The 19,470-nt window shown below is 44.0% G+C and overlaps 1 protein-coding gene across 2 annotated transcripts in view; it reads right to left on the bottom strand.

Annotated features, from left to right (window-relative positions):
* The window catches only part of UCK2 (uridine-cytidine kinase 2), an 88,421-nt gene extending 81,802 nt beyond the window's left edge, over positions 1 to 6,619 (bottom strand). The window contains exon 1 of one of the 2 annotated variants that reach the window (XM_020904607.2): positions 6,229 to 6,619. In XM_020904607.2, coding sequence (XP_020760266.1) covers positions 6,229 to 6,327 — 99 coding nt within the window. In that variant the 5' untranslated portion in view covers positions 6,328 to 6,619. Of the gene's footprint in view, positions 1 to 5,627; positions 5,869 to 6,228 lie in introns of those variants that run through there. The other variant, XM_020904609.2, reaches the window with a different exon arrangement.
* Positions 6,620 to 19,470: the final 12,851 nt, after the last annotated feature.

Below are 19,470 nucleotides of genomic sequence, written 5' to 3'. Positions count from 1 at the left end.
TGTCTAAAATCTTAGGGATCTTAAGCAAATCCAACAGCACCATCTCTACAACCTGTCTCTATCACAAGATATCTTGAGAACAAGACTCAATGACGAAATAGTATCAGTGAAAAGACACAATCAAAAAATGGGTAGAAGAAAAAGATAAAGTATTACAAAAATGTCTGAGACAAAAAAAAAAAAAAAAAATAGGTAGAAAACCTAAACAGACATTTCTCCAAAGATGCAGAAATAGCCAACAAGACATGTGAAAATATGTTCAACATTGCTAATTATCAGAGAAATGTAAATCAAAATGGCCATCATAAAACAGTCTACAAATAACAAGTGCTGAGGAGGGCATAGGGAAAGGGGAACCCTCCTACACTATTGGTGGGAACTTAAAAAAAAAAAATTAAAAATAGTATCAGGCAGAAGACCTAAGCAAATGCTATAGGTGTGGTGAGCTGGAGCTAGGTGACCAAACAGTGTGCATCAGAAACACACTTCAAAGACTTTCCAACAAGAAATAAAGGAGGCAACAGCAAGCAACATGACTTGCTGTCTGGGCTTCGTTCTAATAGGCACGTGCTAGGCGCACTAGTGCAATGAACAAGAGGAAACTTCAGTCAGAGCAAACAGCAAGTGTGAAGAGCCCCGGGTGTCGGGGTGGTAGGGAGACTGATGGGCCAAGCCAGGAGCGTGGCCAGAATGCAGAGCAGAGAGAAGAGAGGCAGGAGATCGGCAGGGCCTCTCCGGCAGCAGCCTGGGGCAGTACAAAGCAATGTCACCTCCGTTTCTCACAGCAGGACTGAAGCAGTCCCACGGTTCTGCAAGCACCTGACGGAGGGACGGTATGGAATAAGTGATCTGGCTGGATGGGGATGGCTGCTGAGGTTCCAGGAACCCAGGTCCAGGGAGCATTCCAGGGCGCTCCAAAAGCAGATGCTGACTCATGGTCAAGCCAAGCTGACAGCTCCCACCTCTGAAGGGACTGCAATGTCCTCTCTTGGGCTGTATTATTCATACACTGTCCAACTGACCTGCCTTAAAATACCTCTGAGGGCTAGTCTCTGCTGGCAGAGAAAGTCCAAAACAGGAACTGGTTTAGTAAAAGAAAAACCTGGATTCCTATCCAGCTTGTGTCACTGACTAGCTACATGACGTCTCCCATTGTTACCCATCAATGGGGAAGGTACCTGCCCCACTTCAAAGGGAAGAGACAAACGCTTTAATGCCAAATTGGCTGGCTGGTAAAAACTGCTTAAGCAGTTTTAAACTATATTGACAGAGACTTTCTCTCATATTTTCTTATTTCCTGACTTCCTTTCAAGTCCAAGCACTTGATAGAGTATTCTGCACAATGACATTCAGCAAATATCCATTTAGTACACATTAAATAAATACTAGACTCTGAATAAGCAATACCAATGAGTTAGGGTTCAGGTGGGCTTTTTATTGTCTAGTCATTGCAACACAAATAGGACAATTAAATATGGTTTCAACTGTGGCTTCAAAAGCCTAATTTCAAATAGTCATGAATGAAAAGGATAAAAGGGTAATTATAAATTATGGTTTGCCTAACTCAGTCCAACAAATGCTGAATGACAATGCTGGATAAAACATTGTAACGGGCATTAAAGCAAAAATAAATGAGTTGCTCTTACAGAACTTTTATTATAGTGGAGAAGCAGTCAACAAATAACCCCAGCAATTGGAGGCTTCCCGGGAAGCTCAGTGGTAAAGAATCTGCCTGCTCATGCAGGAGATATGGGTTAGATTCCTGACTTTGGAAGATCTTGTGGAGAAAGAAATGGCAACCCACTCCAGTATTCTTGGGCTTTCCTAGTGGTGCTAGTGGTAAAGAAGCTGCCTGCCAATGCAGTAGGCATAAAAGACAAGATCAGTTTCCTGATCCCTGGGTCAGGAAAATCCCCTGGAAAAGGGAATGGCAACCCCCTCCAGTATTCTTGCCTGGAGAATTCCAGGGACAGAGGAGCCTATCAGACTACAGTCCACAGGGTCTCAGAGAGTCAAGCAAGTCAAGACTTAGCAACTAAACAACAAAGGCAAAATGTGGTGAAACTACGGAAGCATTAGAGATAAAAAGTAATTCTGATTAAGGATGTGGATAACAAGGTTCCCTGCGGGAAGTATTAACCTAACTGAAGCCTTAAAAGGACTACAGGCCATTCTGGAGAAAAGAGCAGGGGCAAAAGTAGAACTGAAAGTAAGGGCTTCCAAAGGGAGAGGACATGTGTGTGCCTGTGGCTGATTCACGTTGGGCTTTGACAGAAAACAGCAAAACTCTGTAAAGCAATCATCCCCCAATAAATAAATAATGAATTTTTTTAAAAAGTATAACTGAAAGCAGTTCCACAGATGTGTGGTGTATATTTGGGTGTGCAGAAGCAGGACAACAGTAGAAAAATAAACAGTCTGGGGCCACATCTTGGGGGCAGAGAACTGTGCAGTGTGCTGAAATACCTGACTAGTAGTCTGGGAGATGGAGACACACCCAAGGTTTCCCAAAAGAAGAGTGACGCAGTCAGAACCAAGCTGAAGAAGACCTCTCTGAGGACAGTGAGAGAAAGAAACTATTTTAACTAGCCAAGGAAGAAGCCCCAGGGCAGTAAACAGCAAAACTGAAGAGGACAGGGAACGGCAGCTAAAGTCAAGGGTATGTATGCAGTAAAGAAATTTAAACTGTCATTCTTCCCACCAACCACGGTTACTTGTTGCTCTCTCTAGTAGACCTGTCCTTTAAGAGGAAATAGGAGAATCAGCTTTAACAAACATCCAGATTACTTTCTCAACCCACCACAATTTCAGATGAGTTTTTAGCAGTGATTTGTCATGTCAGCCTAGTAAAGCTTACTCTAGAGTTCTAATTCATCTTCATTTGTAAAACAAACTTTTAAAATATGATATATAGAGCAGCAATCACTATTTTTCCCTTCCACAACCAAAATAATTTAGGCTAAGATAAAATACTTGCAACGCAGGGCAGCCACAACACTTAGACAAATTAGAGCTCTCCAGAGAAGCTAAACAGGGAGTTGTTTTCTCTTATCAAGCAGAGGAGAGAGCAGTGAAGACCTATACTATGGGGCCAACATGCATTTCCATTTCCTTTTGGGTCAAGTAACTCTGAAACCATTCTGTAGCCATTTCCAAGTAGCCCCTGTCCTGGTTGAAGGTGTAAATTTGTGTTCTCCAGGCGTGCCTTAGTCAAGTCTTCTTAAACCAGAACAACGGCTAGGACAGAGCAATCCCTATCTAGTTCTGGCTCCACCACTAAATACATGACCTGAACTCATTATTTTCTTCATCCATCAGTGATGAGATGAAGTGCTGGACTCCAGGACTTCTGAGGTTTCTGCTAGCTCTAAAACTGTCATTTTCTGTTGATGCCCTTGGACCCTCTGCCTTCTCCCAAATTCCTCTAACAAGCCCACAGCAAATACCCAGAAGTAGAATGTCAACCTTGCTTCCAGAGCCCCCTGTACTGAAATGTTCAGGCTTCAGACTCCCAAAGGAAGTCCAGTCTGTTAATGGGGGCCATTCTTTAAACAAAAACAACCCCCCCACCTCCCGCAAAACAAAAATTCAAAGTCCTCGGAAGAAAGGTGCTAAGGACTGGAATATAGAATCATGACATAATCGCCTCAAACTGACTGCAACACAAAATTCTCAAAGTCCAATGCTCCTTGGGACTTTTTTAGTAACAAAAAAATTATAAAATGACAACCAATGACAAACTATTTGTCAATGCCCAAAAGGTACAACATGCTCTAAAAACTGCATGAGGGACTTTCCTGGCAGTCCAGTGGTTAAGACTCCGCATGCTGCCAATGCAGGGAGTGCATGCCTGATCTCTACTGAGGGAACTAAAGTGCCACAGGCCGCTCAACACAGCCGAAGGTTTAAAACTGTGTGAAAGCAGGCCCTCATTTGGGAGCATCTTCTTCCTTAGAAGCAGGGAGGAGAGCGTTCCCTTCGGAGCCCCTTACGAGTTCCTACAGGACACATTACCCAAGTAACACTCACAGGCACGCTGACACCCTGAGAACGGGCGGTCACTGAGAGACACAAAAGCAAGAAGGGAGTCAGTTTACCTGTTAGGGCCCACCTTCTACCCCTGTACTAAGTTATTTGGCTGATTACCAAGGCCATTTTGTTTCTAAAACGCTACGCTCATATGTCTGTCTGTCTCCCTAGCCCTAGGAGGGCCGGATCTCAGGTCCAACCTTACGCCACGGTGGCTCAGACGGTAAAGAATCTGCCTTCAACGCAGGAGACCCGGGTTCGATCCCTGGGTTGGGAAAACCCCTGGAGAACGGAATGCTAACCCACTCCAGTATTCTTGCCCTGGAGAGTTCCACGGACAGAGGAGCCTGGTGGGCTCCAGTCCATGGAGTCGCAAAGAGCCGGACACGAGTGAGCGACTAAGACAGACAGACAGACACACACACACACAGACACACACACACGCCAGGCATTGTGCTGGAAGCGCTACAGTCCATGGAGCGACTAAGACAGAGAGACAGACAGACACACACACACACACGCCAGGCATTGTGCTGGGAGGGCTACAGTCCATGGAGCGACTAAGACAGACAGACAGACAGACACACGCCAGGCATTGTGCTGGAAGCGCTACAGTCCATGGAGCGACTAAGACAGACAGACAGACAGACAGACAGACAGACACACACACACACACACACACACACACGCCAGGTATTGTGCTGGGAGCGCTGGGAATACAGCCATCATCAACAAAAAAGAAGGCGCGCGACACGAATGTGCTGGGGGGGTGGGGGGGTGCGCTGGTTCTAATGTAACAGTTACACTTCCTAGAAGAACTGGCATCCTGGTTTGGCTTTGGCTTAATATGGAAAAAATTTCAAAACTGAAAAAAGGCATTCAACCAGGGGCAAATTCAACATAAACTTCTGAGCCCTAAAGCAGGCAGATTTCCTAACCCTGGGAGCTACGGCCGAGATTAACTAATCAATAGAAGAAGTTCCACAGCGCCAGCTGCCGCGTCTGGGCCCCACGCGCCAAAGCAGTCCAGACCTGGAGGGAAACGTGTAAAACCAAAATGGAGGAGGGGCTCCGGCGGAGTCAGATCCGGAGCGAAAACCTCGTGGCTCTCCTCTCATGGCGCCAACCAGCCTTCCTACTCCGCTCTCCCCAGCCCTGGGAGGCATCATCTCGCCTCGCCAGACCCGGCGCGCAGCACCCACGCCTCGCAGGCTCCCCTTGAGCCCGTGCGCCGAATCAACTTGGAGATTGTTAAACAGCAGGGGAAACAAGTCGTCACATCTTAAAGGAAGGGGAGCAAAGAAAGAAACATCTGTGAGGACTCCACCCTTCTCCACCTGCAGAAAGAGCCGGGGGTAAAGCTAGGAACGCAGATCCCTAGCTTTGCTGAAAAAAAAAACAAAGAAAGCAGGCTGCTAGAGGGGTCAGACACCCAGAGGATGACCACTTTCCGCGGATCCAAGACGCCTACGGCCCCAGACATCTTAAGAGCACGGGGCCAGTATAACTTTCTCATTGAGGCTGACCCCGTTTCCTCTTAAAACCAGAGAGGGAGAGAGAGAGAAAAGCCTCGGCTATGATCATTACATTGATGTCACCTCGCTTATTTGGCTCTCAGGATTTTTCCCGGAAACCCCTGCAATCCCCGGCCCCGGCATCCAGTCCAAGCGGGGCTCCTCTTCTTCCCCTGGACGCCGCCTCGTGCTTTCTCGCAGCCGTCCCAGTAGGGCTACGCGGCTCGCTCCGCCCTTGGCACCCGGGCTGCGCCGCTGAGCGAGCGCATCAACGCCAGGACAGGGGAAGACGGGTGTACCGGGGGTTCGTAGAGGACCCTGCTTAAAGCCCTGGCCCCCACGTCTGACTTGCAAAACAATAAGCATCCGTTTTCTCTGCCCCTCCCCCACAGGACCCCGGCCACGAGTCACGGCCGCCCGGGGAGCGTGCCAGCCCTGCGATCGGTAGCCGGGGTACCTCTGGAACCTCGGGTGGCCCGCGTCCTCGCCCACCCGTCCCCCGCCGCGGCGCCCGTAGTCCGCGCAGGGAGGACTTGGCACTGGAGCGCTGCCAGGAGCGGAGGCGCGCGGGCCACGCGGTGGCTGCAGCAACTGACACGGCCCGCGGCCGCCGGCCACATGCGCCGCCGCGGGGCCGGGACCCAGGAGGGGGAGAGAGGAGGGGGCCCCCGGGGCCCCGCCGTACCTTGCCGCTGGCCGTGCCCCCGCTGACGCCGATCAGGAAGGGCTCGCCGCCGTTGGGCTGCTGGTGGTTCTGCAGGGTCTGCTCGCTGTCCCCGGCCATGGCTCGCGCGGCCCCTCCTCCCGCTGCCTGTGCGAACCGACGCACGCTCCCCGCCCGCGCCGGGCTCCCTCTGCTTCCCGCAGCCGCCACTGGGCGCTGCCCAGGCCGAGGCTGCCGCCGCTCCCCGCGTACAGCTTGGGGCCCGGTGCTGCCTTTCCCTGAGGAGCGCAGAGCCTTCCTCTGCCCGCTGCGGCCGTCCCGGTTTACATCCCAGGCAGAGGTCAGCGTGATGCTGCTGCTCCAATCCGGGCGGGCAGCGCACTGCTATTCGCCGGGGCGGCGGCGGCGAGGCGTCTGGCCCCCGCCTCCGCCCTTCCCGGGCCCCGCCGCCACCGCCCGAGGGCTCTGGGAGAGGTGTGAGCCCGACCCTCCTGCCTACCCACCCGGTTAACCCTATCAGCGAAGACGGCCTGCCGAGGACCAGGGGAGAAGAAAGGAGCCTTCTGCATGTTTTAAGTGGGTATGCCCCCACCTATTTCAAAAAGGATAAAAAGCTAAAAGGGCAGATCAAATAATAGAGGGCATGCCTCAGGTTTGAGAAGCAAAATCAGAACAAGCTTGAAAGAGTAAGATGAAACAAAGAGTTAATATCATTTATCCATTATCCAGACTAAAAACTTGTGCTCCGAAAATGAAATTTTTTCCCCCTCCCGTTTGCCAAAATAATATTTCAGCCTCTGGCTTTAAATATTTCCTCTCTTGGAAATCTCCAAACACCATCCTCTAACTTAACAGGCGACTTTCTGGAGTCCTTCTTCCGAAAGAAAGGTAATTTGAGGGGGCTCTGAAGAACGCCCTCCCTCCCAACATCAACGCCCTAAGGATAGTTTGAAATCCCAAACACGGAGGTTCCTGTGGAGTTAAGCGTGGAAACGTTAAAACAATACATGTTGATTTATTAATACCTTTAAGTGAACTGGTTTAGGTGGGCAATTAGACACTTGGTTACAAAAGACAGTAGCTGCTGGTGACCAAGAGTGGAGCCACCTCTGGAACCAGATTTCTGTATTCGCTGCAGTTCCCTGGGTAAGTTACTCAAGCTCCCTTGCTCAATGTTCTCACCTGTTAAATGGGCATAGTGGCAATTACATGCTAGGCTTATTGTATTAAAATGAACTTTTATTTAAAGTATTAACAGAGTGCCTGACACAAGTGCAAGACTTTATATAAAGGTGCTGTGAGAAAAGGCCCCTAAAGGGCTCAAGCTGGCAAAGGAACCTTTGTTGAAGCACAGGAAAGAGAGGGAGGACTAGACTAGTCACTTCCAACCTCTGCTCCTGTGAACCCAGGACTGGTACCGATGAGCCTTAGGCCCTACCATCTAAAGAAGAACTTAAGTCTATTGCATTCTCTTTCAAAACTTAGTAAATTATCTTAAATTCCGAATTACTTTGAAAAAATTACTAAAGAAAATGAAGAGTATTAGAAAAAACAGATAATCTTTTCACTTCTTAAATATTTCAGGTTACCATCCCCAACCAAACTCCACAGAAGCTCAGACAAGAAACTAAGCTGGGGAGAGCAGCTTCCTGGAACCCAGAGGCAGGCATTTGGGACAGGTTAGTAAGGAAATGGCAACCCACTCCAGTACTCTTGCCTGGAAAATCCCATGGACAGAGGAGCCTGGTGGGCTACACTCCACGGGGTAGCAAAGAGTTGGACACGACTGAGCGACTTCACTTTCTTTCTTTTCTTTCAGTGAGAAGCCTTATCAGATTGCTGAGGGGTGGCTGGGTTTCAGGCTGATTCATAAGGCGGCTTCTTCTCCTACAAGTTTTTCTCCCAGTGAAAAGATAACGATCTTTTAGGGTTATGGCAGAGCTTTTCAGAGCCAATAAAAGGCCAACTGGAATTTGGAACTTCATGGACTCATAGCTAAGGGGATATTAGGTAATTGAGAGGAAGAAGAAGAATAAAACAATGCCACATCCTCCACAAACTTTTCCCAAATTCCCATCTTCTTTATCATTCCAATAACTTTTTTCTACAACATTTTAATCATAAAAATTTTCAAACTTAATGTTGAAAGATTTTACAGTAAACACTGATATAGCCACCACCTAGATTCTGCTGTTAATATTGTATTATACTTGCTTTATCACATCTATACATTGTACCTTTTGTTTCCCTTTCTTAAAGTGACTTACTACAAACTGGTTTACACATTTCTTGCTTTGTCTGTCTGTCTGTCTGTTTTCTATCCCTAGCACCTAAAACAGTTTCTGACACATAGCCTTAGGGAGTAAAGAGACACCATATCTCATTTCTACATTCTTAAGGCCCACAGAACAGAATAACTGGAGGTAGGAGGCACTCACACAATACATGTTTGTTGAATATTAGATGAATGAATGAACAAATATGAAAGAGGTAAGAAAATGTGCTGTGCTGTGTTTAGTCGCTCAGTCGTGTCCAACTCTTTGTGACCCCATGGCCTGTGGCCTACCAGGCTCCTCTGTCCATGGGGATTCTCCAGGCAAGAATACTGGAGTGGATTGCCATGCCCTTCTCCAGGGGATCTTCCCAACCCAGGGATCAAACCAAGGTCTCCCACGTTGCAGGCGGGGCTACCAGCTGAGCTACCAGGGAAGCCCAAATATCAACAAGCAAATATCACTTCCACCATTTTGGAAGAAAATGTGGTTTTCCCTAGATTGCATTGATGTGGTTACTATTATTTCTGAATGTTTTGTTTTCCTGTCATTCCAAGTAACTGTCTACCTCTAATCCTAATATGTGTATCTGTTAACTAGTTGAACTAACTCATTAACTGAGCTAACTCATTACACTATCTGCACCCTGTTTAATAATAATAATATTTGACATGAGTTAATATACATAAAAGTGCTCTGAAAAAAACAAAAGCTATCTATAAAGGCTTTTATAAAGCTATCTATCGAGCTGCTCTCTGCACTCCCTGTTTTCACTTTGCTGTTTTCTTTTTTTCTATTTGTCCCTAGGGCAGGCTCACCTACACGGAAGGAAGTACCCCTGTCCATTTAAAAATATTCTCAGCACTGGTGACCTCAGCAAGGACGTCTGCATCCTTGCTTTCTATAAAGCAAGGCAGGCTGTCTGTGCTATTCCCCATGCTGTATCATCCCCTCTTGGGAGCCTGGTCACCAAACCCCACAGCTTAGGATGTTCAAACCACGTTTGAGCCTCCTGCAGCAATTACACTGCAGATTCTGAATTAAGTGATTTCCAGATGCCCTCCTTCCCCTCCCACTAAGAAGAAAAAAAAGTCAAAGGTTTTCAATAAAATCCAGAGCTAGAACAGATGCACAGGAATACATTTTCTTGGTATCTGTGAGAATTTTCTTATACGTACAGAGATTTCAGTCTGATCAAGTTCTGGCCTAGTTAACATTTGGGAATAAAGTCAGCATGAGTGTGCAACTACAGCTATAGCCAAAGAAGAAAAGAACTTGCTCCTGACACCTCCCTTCTGTCCGTAAAGTAGCTACAGTTCTGAGCTAGACAAGCAACCTTACATTTTGCCTCCAATTGACAAATGCTACCACCAGGTGCTTCACACACCGTAGCTAATTCTCTAATTGCTTATCACATTTCCCAACCAGAAAAACATGTTCTCACACTTCAGTATGTCTTTAGCAGCATGTTAGTTCCCTGTTACGCCTTTCCATTTACCTCCTGTATTTTACTAATCAGCAGTTACTCTGACAGGTCATAAGTTCTGTTCTGAGAAGGTGACCGGATGATATGAAAGCTCCTTCAACATCTGGCTCTGTGACGTTTGGTGCCATTCAGTCGCTCAGTCGTGTCTGACTCTTTGCGACCCCGTGGACTGCAGCACACTAGGCTTCCCTGTCCATCACCAACTCCGAGAGCTTGCTCAAACTCATGGCCATCAAGTCAGTGATGCCATCCAACCATCTCATGGTCTGTGATCTTAATCAGTCACATTCTCAGATGCTGTTAGGCAGCAGGACATAGCAGGCAAATCCATGGTCCCCTCCCCAGAAGTAGTAACCTGAAACTTCGTGGGCCAGGCAATTTGTCTTTCATAAACTACACGTGACTCAAGTGCTTCCCAGGTTTGAGCACCACTGACTTAGTGGAAAGAAGACAGTGTGAGCTCTAGTTAGCAAAGCACAGCTTACATCCTTGCTTTGTTACATACTCACTGTATAACCTTTAGCAAGTTACTTTCTATAAACCTCAGTTTCTTTAACTGTTAAATGGTAGCTGGCTCATAGGATGGTTGTAAAAAATAATAAAGATATTGTCAGTATACATATAATGGTTGTTACATAGGTATCATTTCTCTTTCCCTCCTATTTCTGTCACAAGTCTAACTATTGCAAGAGTCACACCATTAGAGATTAGGAGTTCCAAAGGTAAGGACTTCTAATCCCTATGGACACTTTAAACTAAAATAAAAAAGATAATGTCCAACACAGGTAACTCTACAAGTAGCACTTGCCTGCATTTAGAGAAGTCGGGGCTAAATGGAGAGTGGCGGCTAATGGGTCCAGTTTTAGAGCAAAGGAAATGTTCTGAAATTGTCTGGTGGTTGTGCAACTTTTGCATAAGAACCTTTAAATCATATAAGTTAGTGGATTATATGGTATGTAAGTTATATCTCAGTAGAGCAGTTTCAAAAAATAGGTCTCAACCTGCAGTCTAGGAGGGGAAAGAGGTTTTTCAGAGTTGGTAACAGAAATGACAAAGGCACAGGGAAAAAAGAGACAGAACTAAAAAGACAATGTTAGGGGATTTTGTAACCTATAAAGCAGTGCCCAAATGCAAGTCATTAATTTTTTTATATTCAGTATACTGATTTTTGCACATATGCCCTTCCCCTTTCTCAGAAAGATAATAGTCATAAAAGGGCCCTTAAACTTTAGGTGCCCCAACTTCAGAAATCCCACATGCCCCCAGAACTTCCCAGACTTTGAAAAAGTTAACATACAGATTTTAGTCCTATAGCAATTTATTTTCTCTCCCTACCTTATAACATGATTTGTTAGTGTGATTCTATGAAAATAAAGTCAGGAGTTCAGTTGCCTTGCCCGGCAAGCTTCCAGCATCCCTGTTTTGTTCACGCTCTGTGTTCTAAGCCATTTACCTTTATTCTGTTCCCAGTTCTTATCCCAGACCTGTATCTGACCCTGTGCTTCTTTTCCTATCACCAGACTACCACCTTGCCCATCCCGCTTTTCTGCAGTGACTTCTTTCACCTTCCTCAATTAGCTCCAAGGTCACTTTCTCTGTAAATAATCTACTTCTAGCCCTCCGCCTTCACCCTAGGGCTGATGCTTTGTCCATTACACCATAATGGATGCATTATGGTTGGTGATGTACAGTGCTGGGACTAGGGTGACACAAGGCTGTCAAAATGTAAGGAGGCTCTGACTCTCAATGGAGCAAGGGCTATAGTAGCGGTGCTGTGCTTGGTCGCTCAGTCGTGGCCAACTCTTTGCGGCCCTACGGACTGCAGCCCACCAGGCTCCTCTGTCCATGTGGCTTCCCCAGGCAAGGATACTGGAGTGGGTGGCCATGCCTTCCTCCAGGGTATCTTCCCGACCCAAGGACCAAACCCGGGTCTCCTGCACTGTGGGCAGATTCTTTCCTGTCTGAGTCACCAGGCAAGCTAGTGTAGGGTGGGCCTTAAAAAGGAGTCTTCCGTACGTGTTTCTTCTAAATGTTCTGTCTCTCTCCAGTCCCAGCCCTAGTAACTGTCAACAGGAGAAGCAGAAGATGGTATAGCTGATGGCATCAACCTCGGAGGAGTAGCTACATTTGGTCTGGTGGCTTGTCTTTTATTTAGACTGGCAGGTCTGACTGTCCTAGAGGTGATGCTGAGGTGCCAATTTGTTGGAGGCGAAATGAGATTGCAGGTTTAGCAGATTCATTTTTGCTCGGGGTTCACATGGTATGTTGCTGAAAAGTTACTTCAGTATGTCAAAGCAAACTCTCCCCAGATCATTAGGAGAGAAAATTAATTCAACTCTGCTTCATAATGAAATTACAGCTGTTCCTGGTAGCAGAGAGGCCTAAAGGTTTGAGTGATAGAACCTAGTGTTTCAGAAATATTTTTAGTCAGAGACTGAGAAAACTAAAAAAAGCAACAGATTCCCCAGGAACACACACACACACACACACACACACACACACACTCACAAGTAGAATTCTGAGTGTAATTTACTTAGGTCTGACATAGCCTGCTCGCCAGGGGAGGTGGTTGGGGTGAGGGCAGCTTCAGAGCAGAGTGGAAGTGTTAGCTCTTTTTAAGGAATACGGGTCACCTCTGCCAGCAGCAAGCCCAGGGGCATGGTGGTTTGCAAAGACAGTATCTTCAAAGGCACCTATCCAGATGTCCCCACCCATATCTTAGGATCTTAGGTTTCTACCACCAAGACCCTGACATCTTTCTCCCAGTCCTGCCTTGGCTGACCAATACAAGCTCAGTTTTGAGCTCTAAGCCTGTAACAATTAGGTATTCAGCCAGCTGAAATGACATGCACTATCCCAGCTCATGGGCAGTAGGGACAGTAGCTGGGGCTCTTGGTCAGTTATGTTCCTTGCAGGCTGAGTTCTTTGAGGTGCTTCTCCTGGTCACCATATATGGAGAGCAAAGTCTTAAAAGCTCTGATTAAAATTGTTGAATTATCAGTTTTCCCTTTCAGTTATGTCACTTTTTGCTACATGTATTTTAGGACTCTTTTGTTAAGTATGTATACATTTATGAGGGGTCATATCCATTATGAAATGTCCCTCTTTATCTCTCAGAATATTCTATGTCCTAAAGCCAATTCTGTCTGACATTAATAAGCCTCTTCACCTCTCTTATGATTATTGATTGCATGGTATATCGGTTTCCATCTTTTAATTTTAACTTATTTGTATCTGTGAATCTAACATGTATGTCTTATGAACTGCATATACTTGGATCTTGCTTTTTTATATAGCCTGACAATCTGTAGTAGATTTAACAGTATAATATAATAAATCTGCTAGTAACATCTCCTCTCAGTTTTTGCTTATCTGATAATATCTTTATTTCAATTTCCTTTTCAAAAAATGGTTTTATTGGATATAGAATTCTTGGTCAAGAGCATGGTACTTTTTCCCCAGCCCTTTTAATATGTCATTCTACTGTCTTTCTGGACTTCATTATTTCTAGTGAGAAGTTAGCTATTAATTGTTGTCCCCCTATATATGATGAGTCATTTTCTCTTGCTGCTTTCAAGATTTTTCTCTTCGCCTTTGGCTTTCAGAAATTTGCCTCATGTCTAGGTGTGGTTCTCTTTTATCCTGTTGAAATTTCATTAAGTTTTAGGATTTGTAAGTTAAGGTTTTTCATTAAATTTTGGATGTTTTTTGGTCAGTTTCTTGAAATATGTTTTCAACTCCTTTCTCCCTCCCCATTTTGGGACTCCCATTGGAATACTTGACTCTGAGGTTTCTAAGACTATTTACTTTTCTTCAATCCTCTTTTTTCTCTATCCTTAGGTGTGGACAATTTCTATTAGTCTGTCTTCAACTTCACCGATTATTTCTCCTGTCATCTCTGATCTGCTGTTGAAACCATGTAATGAATTTTTCATTTGAGTTATTATACTTTTCAAATCTAGGATTTCCATTTGGTTCTTTTTAATACTATTTTCCTATTGAGATTTGCTTTGTGTTGATTCACTGTTAGCATTTCTAAAGTTATTTTGACATATTTATAAACACTGCCTTAGAGTGTTTCCCTGATATAAGTAAAAGCTGGGCCTGTTCAGAGTTTCTTCTCCTTTTTCTTTTTTTGTATTTGGGTATAACTTTCCTAGGTTTTTTTGCATGTCTAGTAATTTTTGATTTAAAAAAACTGGAAATTTTAGATAATATATTTTAGCTACCCTGAATTCCATTTTATATTTTTGATGGTTGTTGGATTTTTCATTTTTTGTTTAATAAGATGCTTAAACTGCAGACTCTGTTTCCCTGATGTACAGCCTCCTGTCTCTGCTGTTTTATTTATTTTTAATTAATTAGTTTGTTTTTTTACTTTTGGCCTAACCCCATGGCATGTGAGATCTTAGTTCCCTGACCAGGGATCAAACCCACACTTCATGCATTGGAAGACACAGTCTCAACCACTGCAACAATGGGAAGTCCCTCTGCTGTTTTATTTTTGTCTGTTAGTTTGCTGTGTTTGCTTAGCCTGGCTCCCTAGTGATTTGCTCTGTGACTAATTGCTTAGTGGTCAGTCAATGCTTTGGGCAGAGGTTGTACTCAAGTATCTTGAGCCAGTTAGGCTCTCACCCTCTGCTGATTGATATGTGTGGATTAGGGAATGCATTCAAAGCTTCAGCCTGTGCTCAAGTCTCCCTCATGTTTCAGTTTTTGCTGGATTCTCGAGGTCTGCTGGATCTCCTCTACACATGTGTAGTGTCCCAGTCAGCCAAGGATGTAAGCAGCTTATCTCAGCTCTTCTATGCCTACTTCAATTCCAGGATCGCCCTATTAAATTTCTGGCTGCTTCACCACCTGCTCTGAACCTGAACCTTATCTTCAAGCAGGCAGGGATGCTTGAAGCATTTTCCCTTGTGTCCAACTAAAGTGAAAGCGAAGTTGCTCAGTCGGGTCCCAACTCTTTGCGACCCCATGACCCCCTACCAGGCTCCTCCGTCCATGGGATTTTCCAGGGAAGAGTACCGGAGAGGATTGCCATTTCCTTCTCCAGGGGATCTTCCTGACCCAAGGATCAAAGCCGGGTCTCCCACATTGCAGACAGATGCTTTACCTTCTAAGCCACAAGGGAAGCCCCAACTAAGTTCAGCGAAGTCCACTACTTACTTGTTACTGGTGAGGTTATAGGACTGTGGTCCCTGCACTGAGCAGGGTCGACTCTTCTTGCAGATACGAGATTCTCTTGCAAAACTGAAAACTGTCCAGTGAAATAAAACACAGCAAGATAAAATTCCGGGCTCTGAAACTTTAATCAGGGAATTCTACCAAACATTCAAAGGAGAGTTCATACCAAGATTTCACAAACTACCAGAGAGAAAAAAAAAAGATGGAACATTTAACAACTCATTTTATGAGACCAGCAAGAAATGTAACACCAAAACCTGATAACACAGGACAAGAGTGGAAAATTAAAGGGTTTAAGCACGTAAGCACATAAGCACATAGTCTCTCTTATAAGCATAGTAAGTAAAAATCCTAAATATAAATCACAATTTTAAATATGCATGCTATGCTAAGTTGCTTCAGTTGTGTCTGGCTCTGTGAGACCCCATGGACTGTAGCCTGCCAGGCTCCTCTGTCCATGGGATTCTCCAGGCAAGAATACTGGAGTGGGTCACCATGCCCTCCTCCAGGGGATCTTCCTGACCCAGGGATCGAACCTTGTGTCTCTTAATGTCTCCTGCATTGGAAGGCACTAGCGCCACCTGGGAAGTCCAATTTTAAATATATCAACACATAAAAAGAATAGTCTATCACAAACAAGGTTTATTTTAAAAATGTAAGGTTAGTGTAATATTGGAAATATCTATACCTTCAATGTTCTAGATCTGGCTCAAAAATGATGTAGAGAGAGCAGTGTATATTTAGATATGGATAAATCCTGCAATAAGAAGAGGTGGTGTCCTTCATTACCTATCTCTGTGAAATGAACTCTTTCTTTAATATCCTGCAGCAGTATTTCCCAAAATATGTGCCTTGGAACAGTGGTTTTGGGAGGAAAAGAGGTATTGGAAACAAGTAAGTTTGGAAAAACCTGTGTACTATCCTCTGTTCCCACTTTAACTTCTAGGTGGGAGTGACAGGGCACATTAGCATATTAAACACCCTGAGAAATACTGCAATAAAGACACTCACTTATGTTTGTTGAAACCAATGCTTTACCAAAGTACGGAGTCCTTTTCTTGGTATGCCTGTTACTAAAAGGCAGAGCCAATATTTTGTGGAGCTCAAAGTGCTTATCTATAGTAACCAAGAGTCCATACAGCAAATTATCTCTTACAAAGAACAGTATTTTGCTAGCTTGAAAGAAGCCCTAAAAGACCTATTTACACTGAGAAAGATATTTATTTACTTCAGCTATTAGATATCACATATTTAATGTTGTTATTAATATTTATTATAATTGTTTTCTAGCTTAGGTTATAGATGTTTAGTGTATAAAAATCAAACAATGAAGAAAATTTTTATATAGAATGTTGAAATTCTCTTTAATTCTCTCCCTTAGAGATAACTTATTATCAGTTTAGTGTTATTATTCAGTTTTTAATATTCATATTTTTTGCAAAGTTTTTTAGAATAATTGCTCACTAGCAGAAGAGTTCATCAGTTTCTGCTAATGAAAAACAGACATATCAATACCTCTAAGCTTTCAAATAAATATGAAGATATCAGAGTTTTTAAAATATGTACAAGGGACTCCTCTGGTAGTCCAGTGGTTAAGAACCTGCCTTGAGATGTGGGGAACGCAGGTTCGAGCCCGAGTCTGAGAACTGAAATCCCACACGCTGCAGAGCAACTAAGACTGCATAGCACAGTTGTGGGCGCCCGCGCTCCGCAACCAGAGTCCATGCACCACGACGGAGGCTGCCGCGTGAGGCAGCCAGGACCCCGCAGGCCACAGCTGAGACCGGATGCACCGAGTGTATGTGTGTGCACAAAATATGCACGGAAGAAGAACACTAAAATCACAGGGTCTTCCCTGGTGATCCAGCAGCTAAGAGTCCACACTCCCAACGTACGGGGCCCAGGTTCTATTCCTGGTTGAGGAACTAGATCCCACATGCCAAAATGAAAATATAAGATCCTGCATGCCACAACTAAGACCCATACAGCCAAATAAATAAATAAAAATAAATATTTTAAAATGTTAAATGCAAAAGGGAAGATAAAAGAAGGAAAAAACCCTCAGGAAAGGAGAGCTGAAGACTACGACATCTGATTAACTTTAAGGAAGAAATGGAACACACCAAAGATGGGAAACAAAATGGGATAATTTATTTATTTTTGGATACACAAAACAGTTTTTTTAATGTTCTGACAGTTTCATAATAAACAGTTTTCACTATGGCTATTATAAATCAAGGCATATTTACACAGGAAAGTATTCACAGGCATAAAATTAGTTTATGCAGACAAGAGAAAATGGATAAAAGGCATCAGTAGTTGACAGTTATGACTGAGGGACAGAAGGTGTCTCTCATTCACAATAATTCAGGATTTGGAATGAAATGAAGGTCAGCAGAGGAAGAACTCCAAGTCAGTGTTGGCCTGTTGACAGCTGAAGCACCACTGTCACCAAGGGTAATAACTAGGCATTCACTGTCCCTTCTCCACTGGTGACGTTTCCAGGGAACAAGTGGGAGTTGAAATGACAAGAGAAAGGGTTTTGTAAATAAGGCCATAGGAATTCCCACATTGCTCAGTCTTTTGGATCATCTAACTCATTGCCACATCTGACAATGGCATCCAGGCCTATTCTGTGGAAGGGTCTCATGTTCCTTTGTGTTGCAACTTCAAAAGTTTCAGGTCCAGCCCCCATATTTATTTTCCTTTAACATCTCAGGCTGAAATGTCAGAATGTTTATATCCTATTGTTCCAACCATCAGATTAGTTTCATTTCCTCCTATGGTTTTTCTCTAGCTTTAGTGTATCTTTCCTCCAGTGTGGACAGAGAACTATGTGTAGTATTCTGGATCTGAACTCTTCTAGTTCTTTTACAATGCTCTTCCTAATGACCTCACATTTTTGTTGCTCTCTGTGGCTAAAGAACCAAGCTAGTCTGGACTAGCATGTTCAAAGAACAAAATGATTGTCTCTGACACCCCACTGGCTTTCTTGCCTTGGTTTAGGTGGAAAAGAGATCTAGACCAACAAGTCAGGAGACCTGGCCCATAGTCTGGTATTATCAGTAATGAGCTATGTCACCTTGTAAGTTATTTAAATTGTATTGGCTATCATTTATTCACATATTAAATGAAAGGATTGACTTTTAGATGCTCTTTAGTTCCCTTCCAGCTTTGAATTTATATAATTATGATATGTAGCTTATCTACCATTATTTTCTACATTGTTATACCTCATGAATTTTTAGTATATTTGTATCTTGGCATTTCATTTACTGCAGTTGGTTAGTGTCAACTACAAATGTAAATATCTCACCTTAAAACGTCAAATCTTAATGTACCATATACTTCTGCATCAGTGTGTAAGGAACTATATCCATAGTGCATTTCAAAACCCCAATCTTCTATTTTCTTGTTCTAAATCACAATTCTAATGGCCATCATCAAAAAATCTACAAACAATAAATGCTGGAGAGTGTGTGGAAAGAACTTACACTGTTTGTGGGAATGTAAGTTGCTTCAGCCACTATGGAGAACAGTATGGAGGCTCCTTAAAAAAACAAAAATAAGCTGTCATATGATGCACTCCTGGGCATGTATTTGGAGAAAACCATGATTCAAAAAGATATATGAACCCAATGTTCACTGTAGCACGATTTCCAATAGTGAGGACATGGAAGCAGCCTACATGTCCACCAACAGCAGGATGGATACAAAAGGTGTCATACATATATACAGTGGAATATTACTCAGTCATAAAAAGGGGAAGGAAACCAGGTCATTTGCAGAGGTGGTAGATGGATCTAGAGAGTGTCATACAGAGTGAAGTAAGTCAGATAAAGACAACTATCATCTGATACTGCTTATATGTGGAATCTAAAAAAATTTATGGTTATGGCGGGGAGGAGGGAAGTGGAGAGATAAATTGAGAGATTAGGACTGACATATACACATTCAGTTCAGTGGCTCAGTCGTGTCCAGCTCTTTGCAACCCCATAGACTGCAGCACACCAGGCTTCCCTGTCCATCACAATCTCCTGGAGCTTCCTCAAACTCATGTCCATTGAGTTGGTGATGCCAGTCAACCATCTCATCCTCTCTTATCCCCTTCTCCTCCCACCTTCAATCTTTCCCAGCATCAGTGTCTTTTCCAATGAGTCAGTTCTGTGCATCAGGTGGCTAAAGTATTGGAGCTTCAGCTTCAGTATCAGACCTAAAGAGCCTCTTGATGAAAGTGAAAGAGGAGAGTGAAAAAGTAGGCTTAAAATTCAACATTCAAAAAACTAAGATCATTGCATCCAGTCCCATCACTCCACA

This window comes from Odocoileus virginianus, chromosome 5 (genome assembly GCF_023699985.2).
Source record: "Odocoileus virginianus isolate 20LAN1187 ecotype Illinois chromosome 5, Ovbor_1.2, whole genome shotgun sequence".
NCBI lineage: Eukaryota > Metazoa > Chordata > Mammalia > Artiodactyla > Cervidae > Odocoileus > Odocoileus virginianus.
The sequence above is the reverse complement of the archived record's forward strand: the minus strand, read 5'-3'. Positions and strand labels throughout refer to the sequence as shown.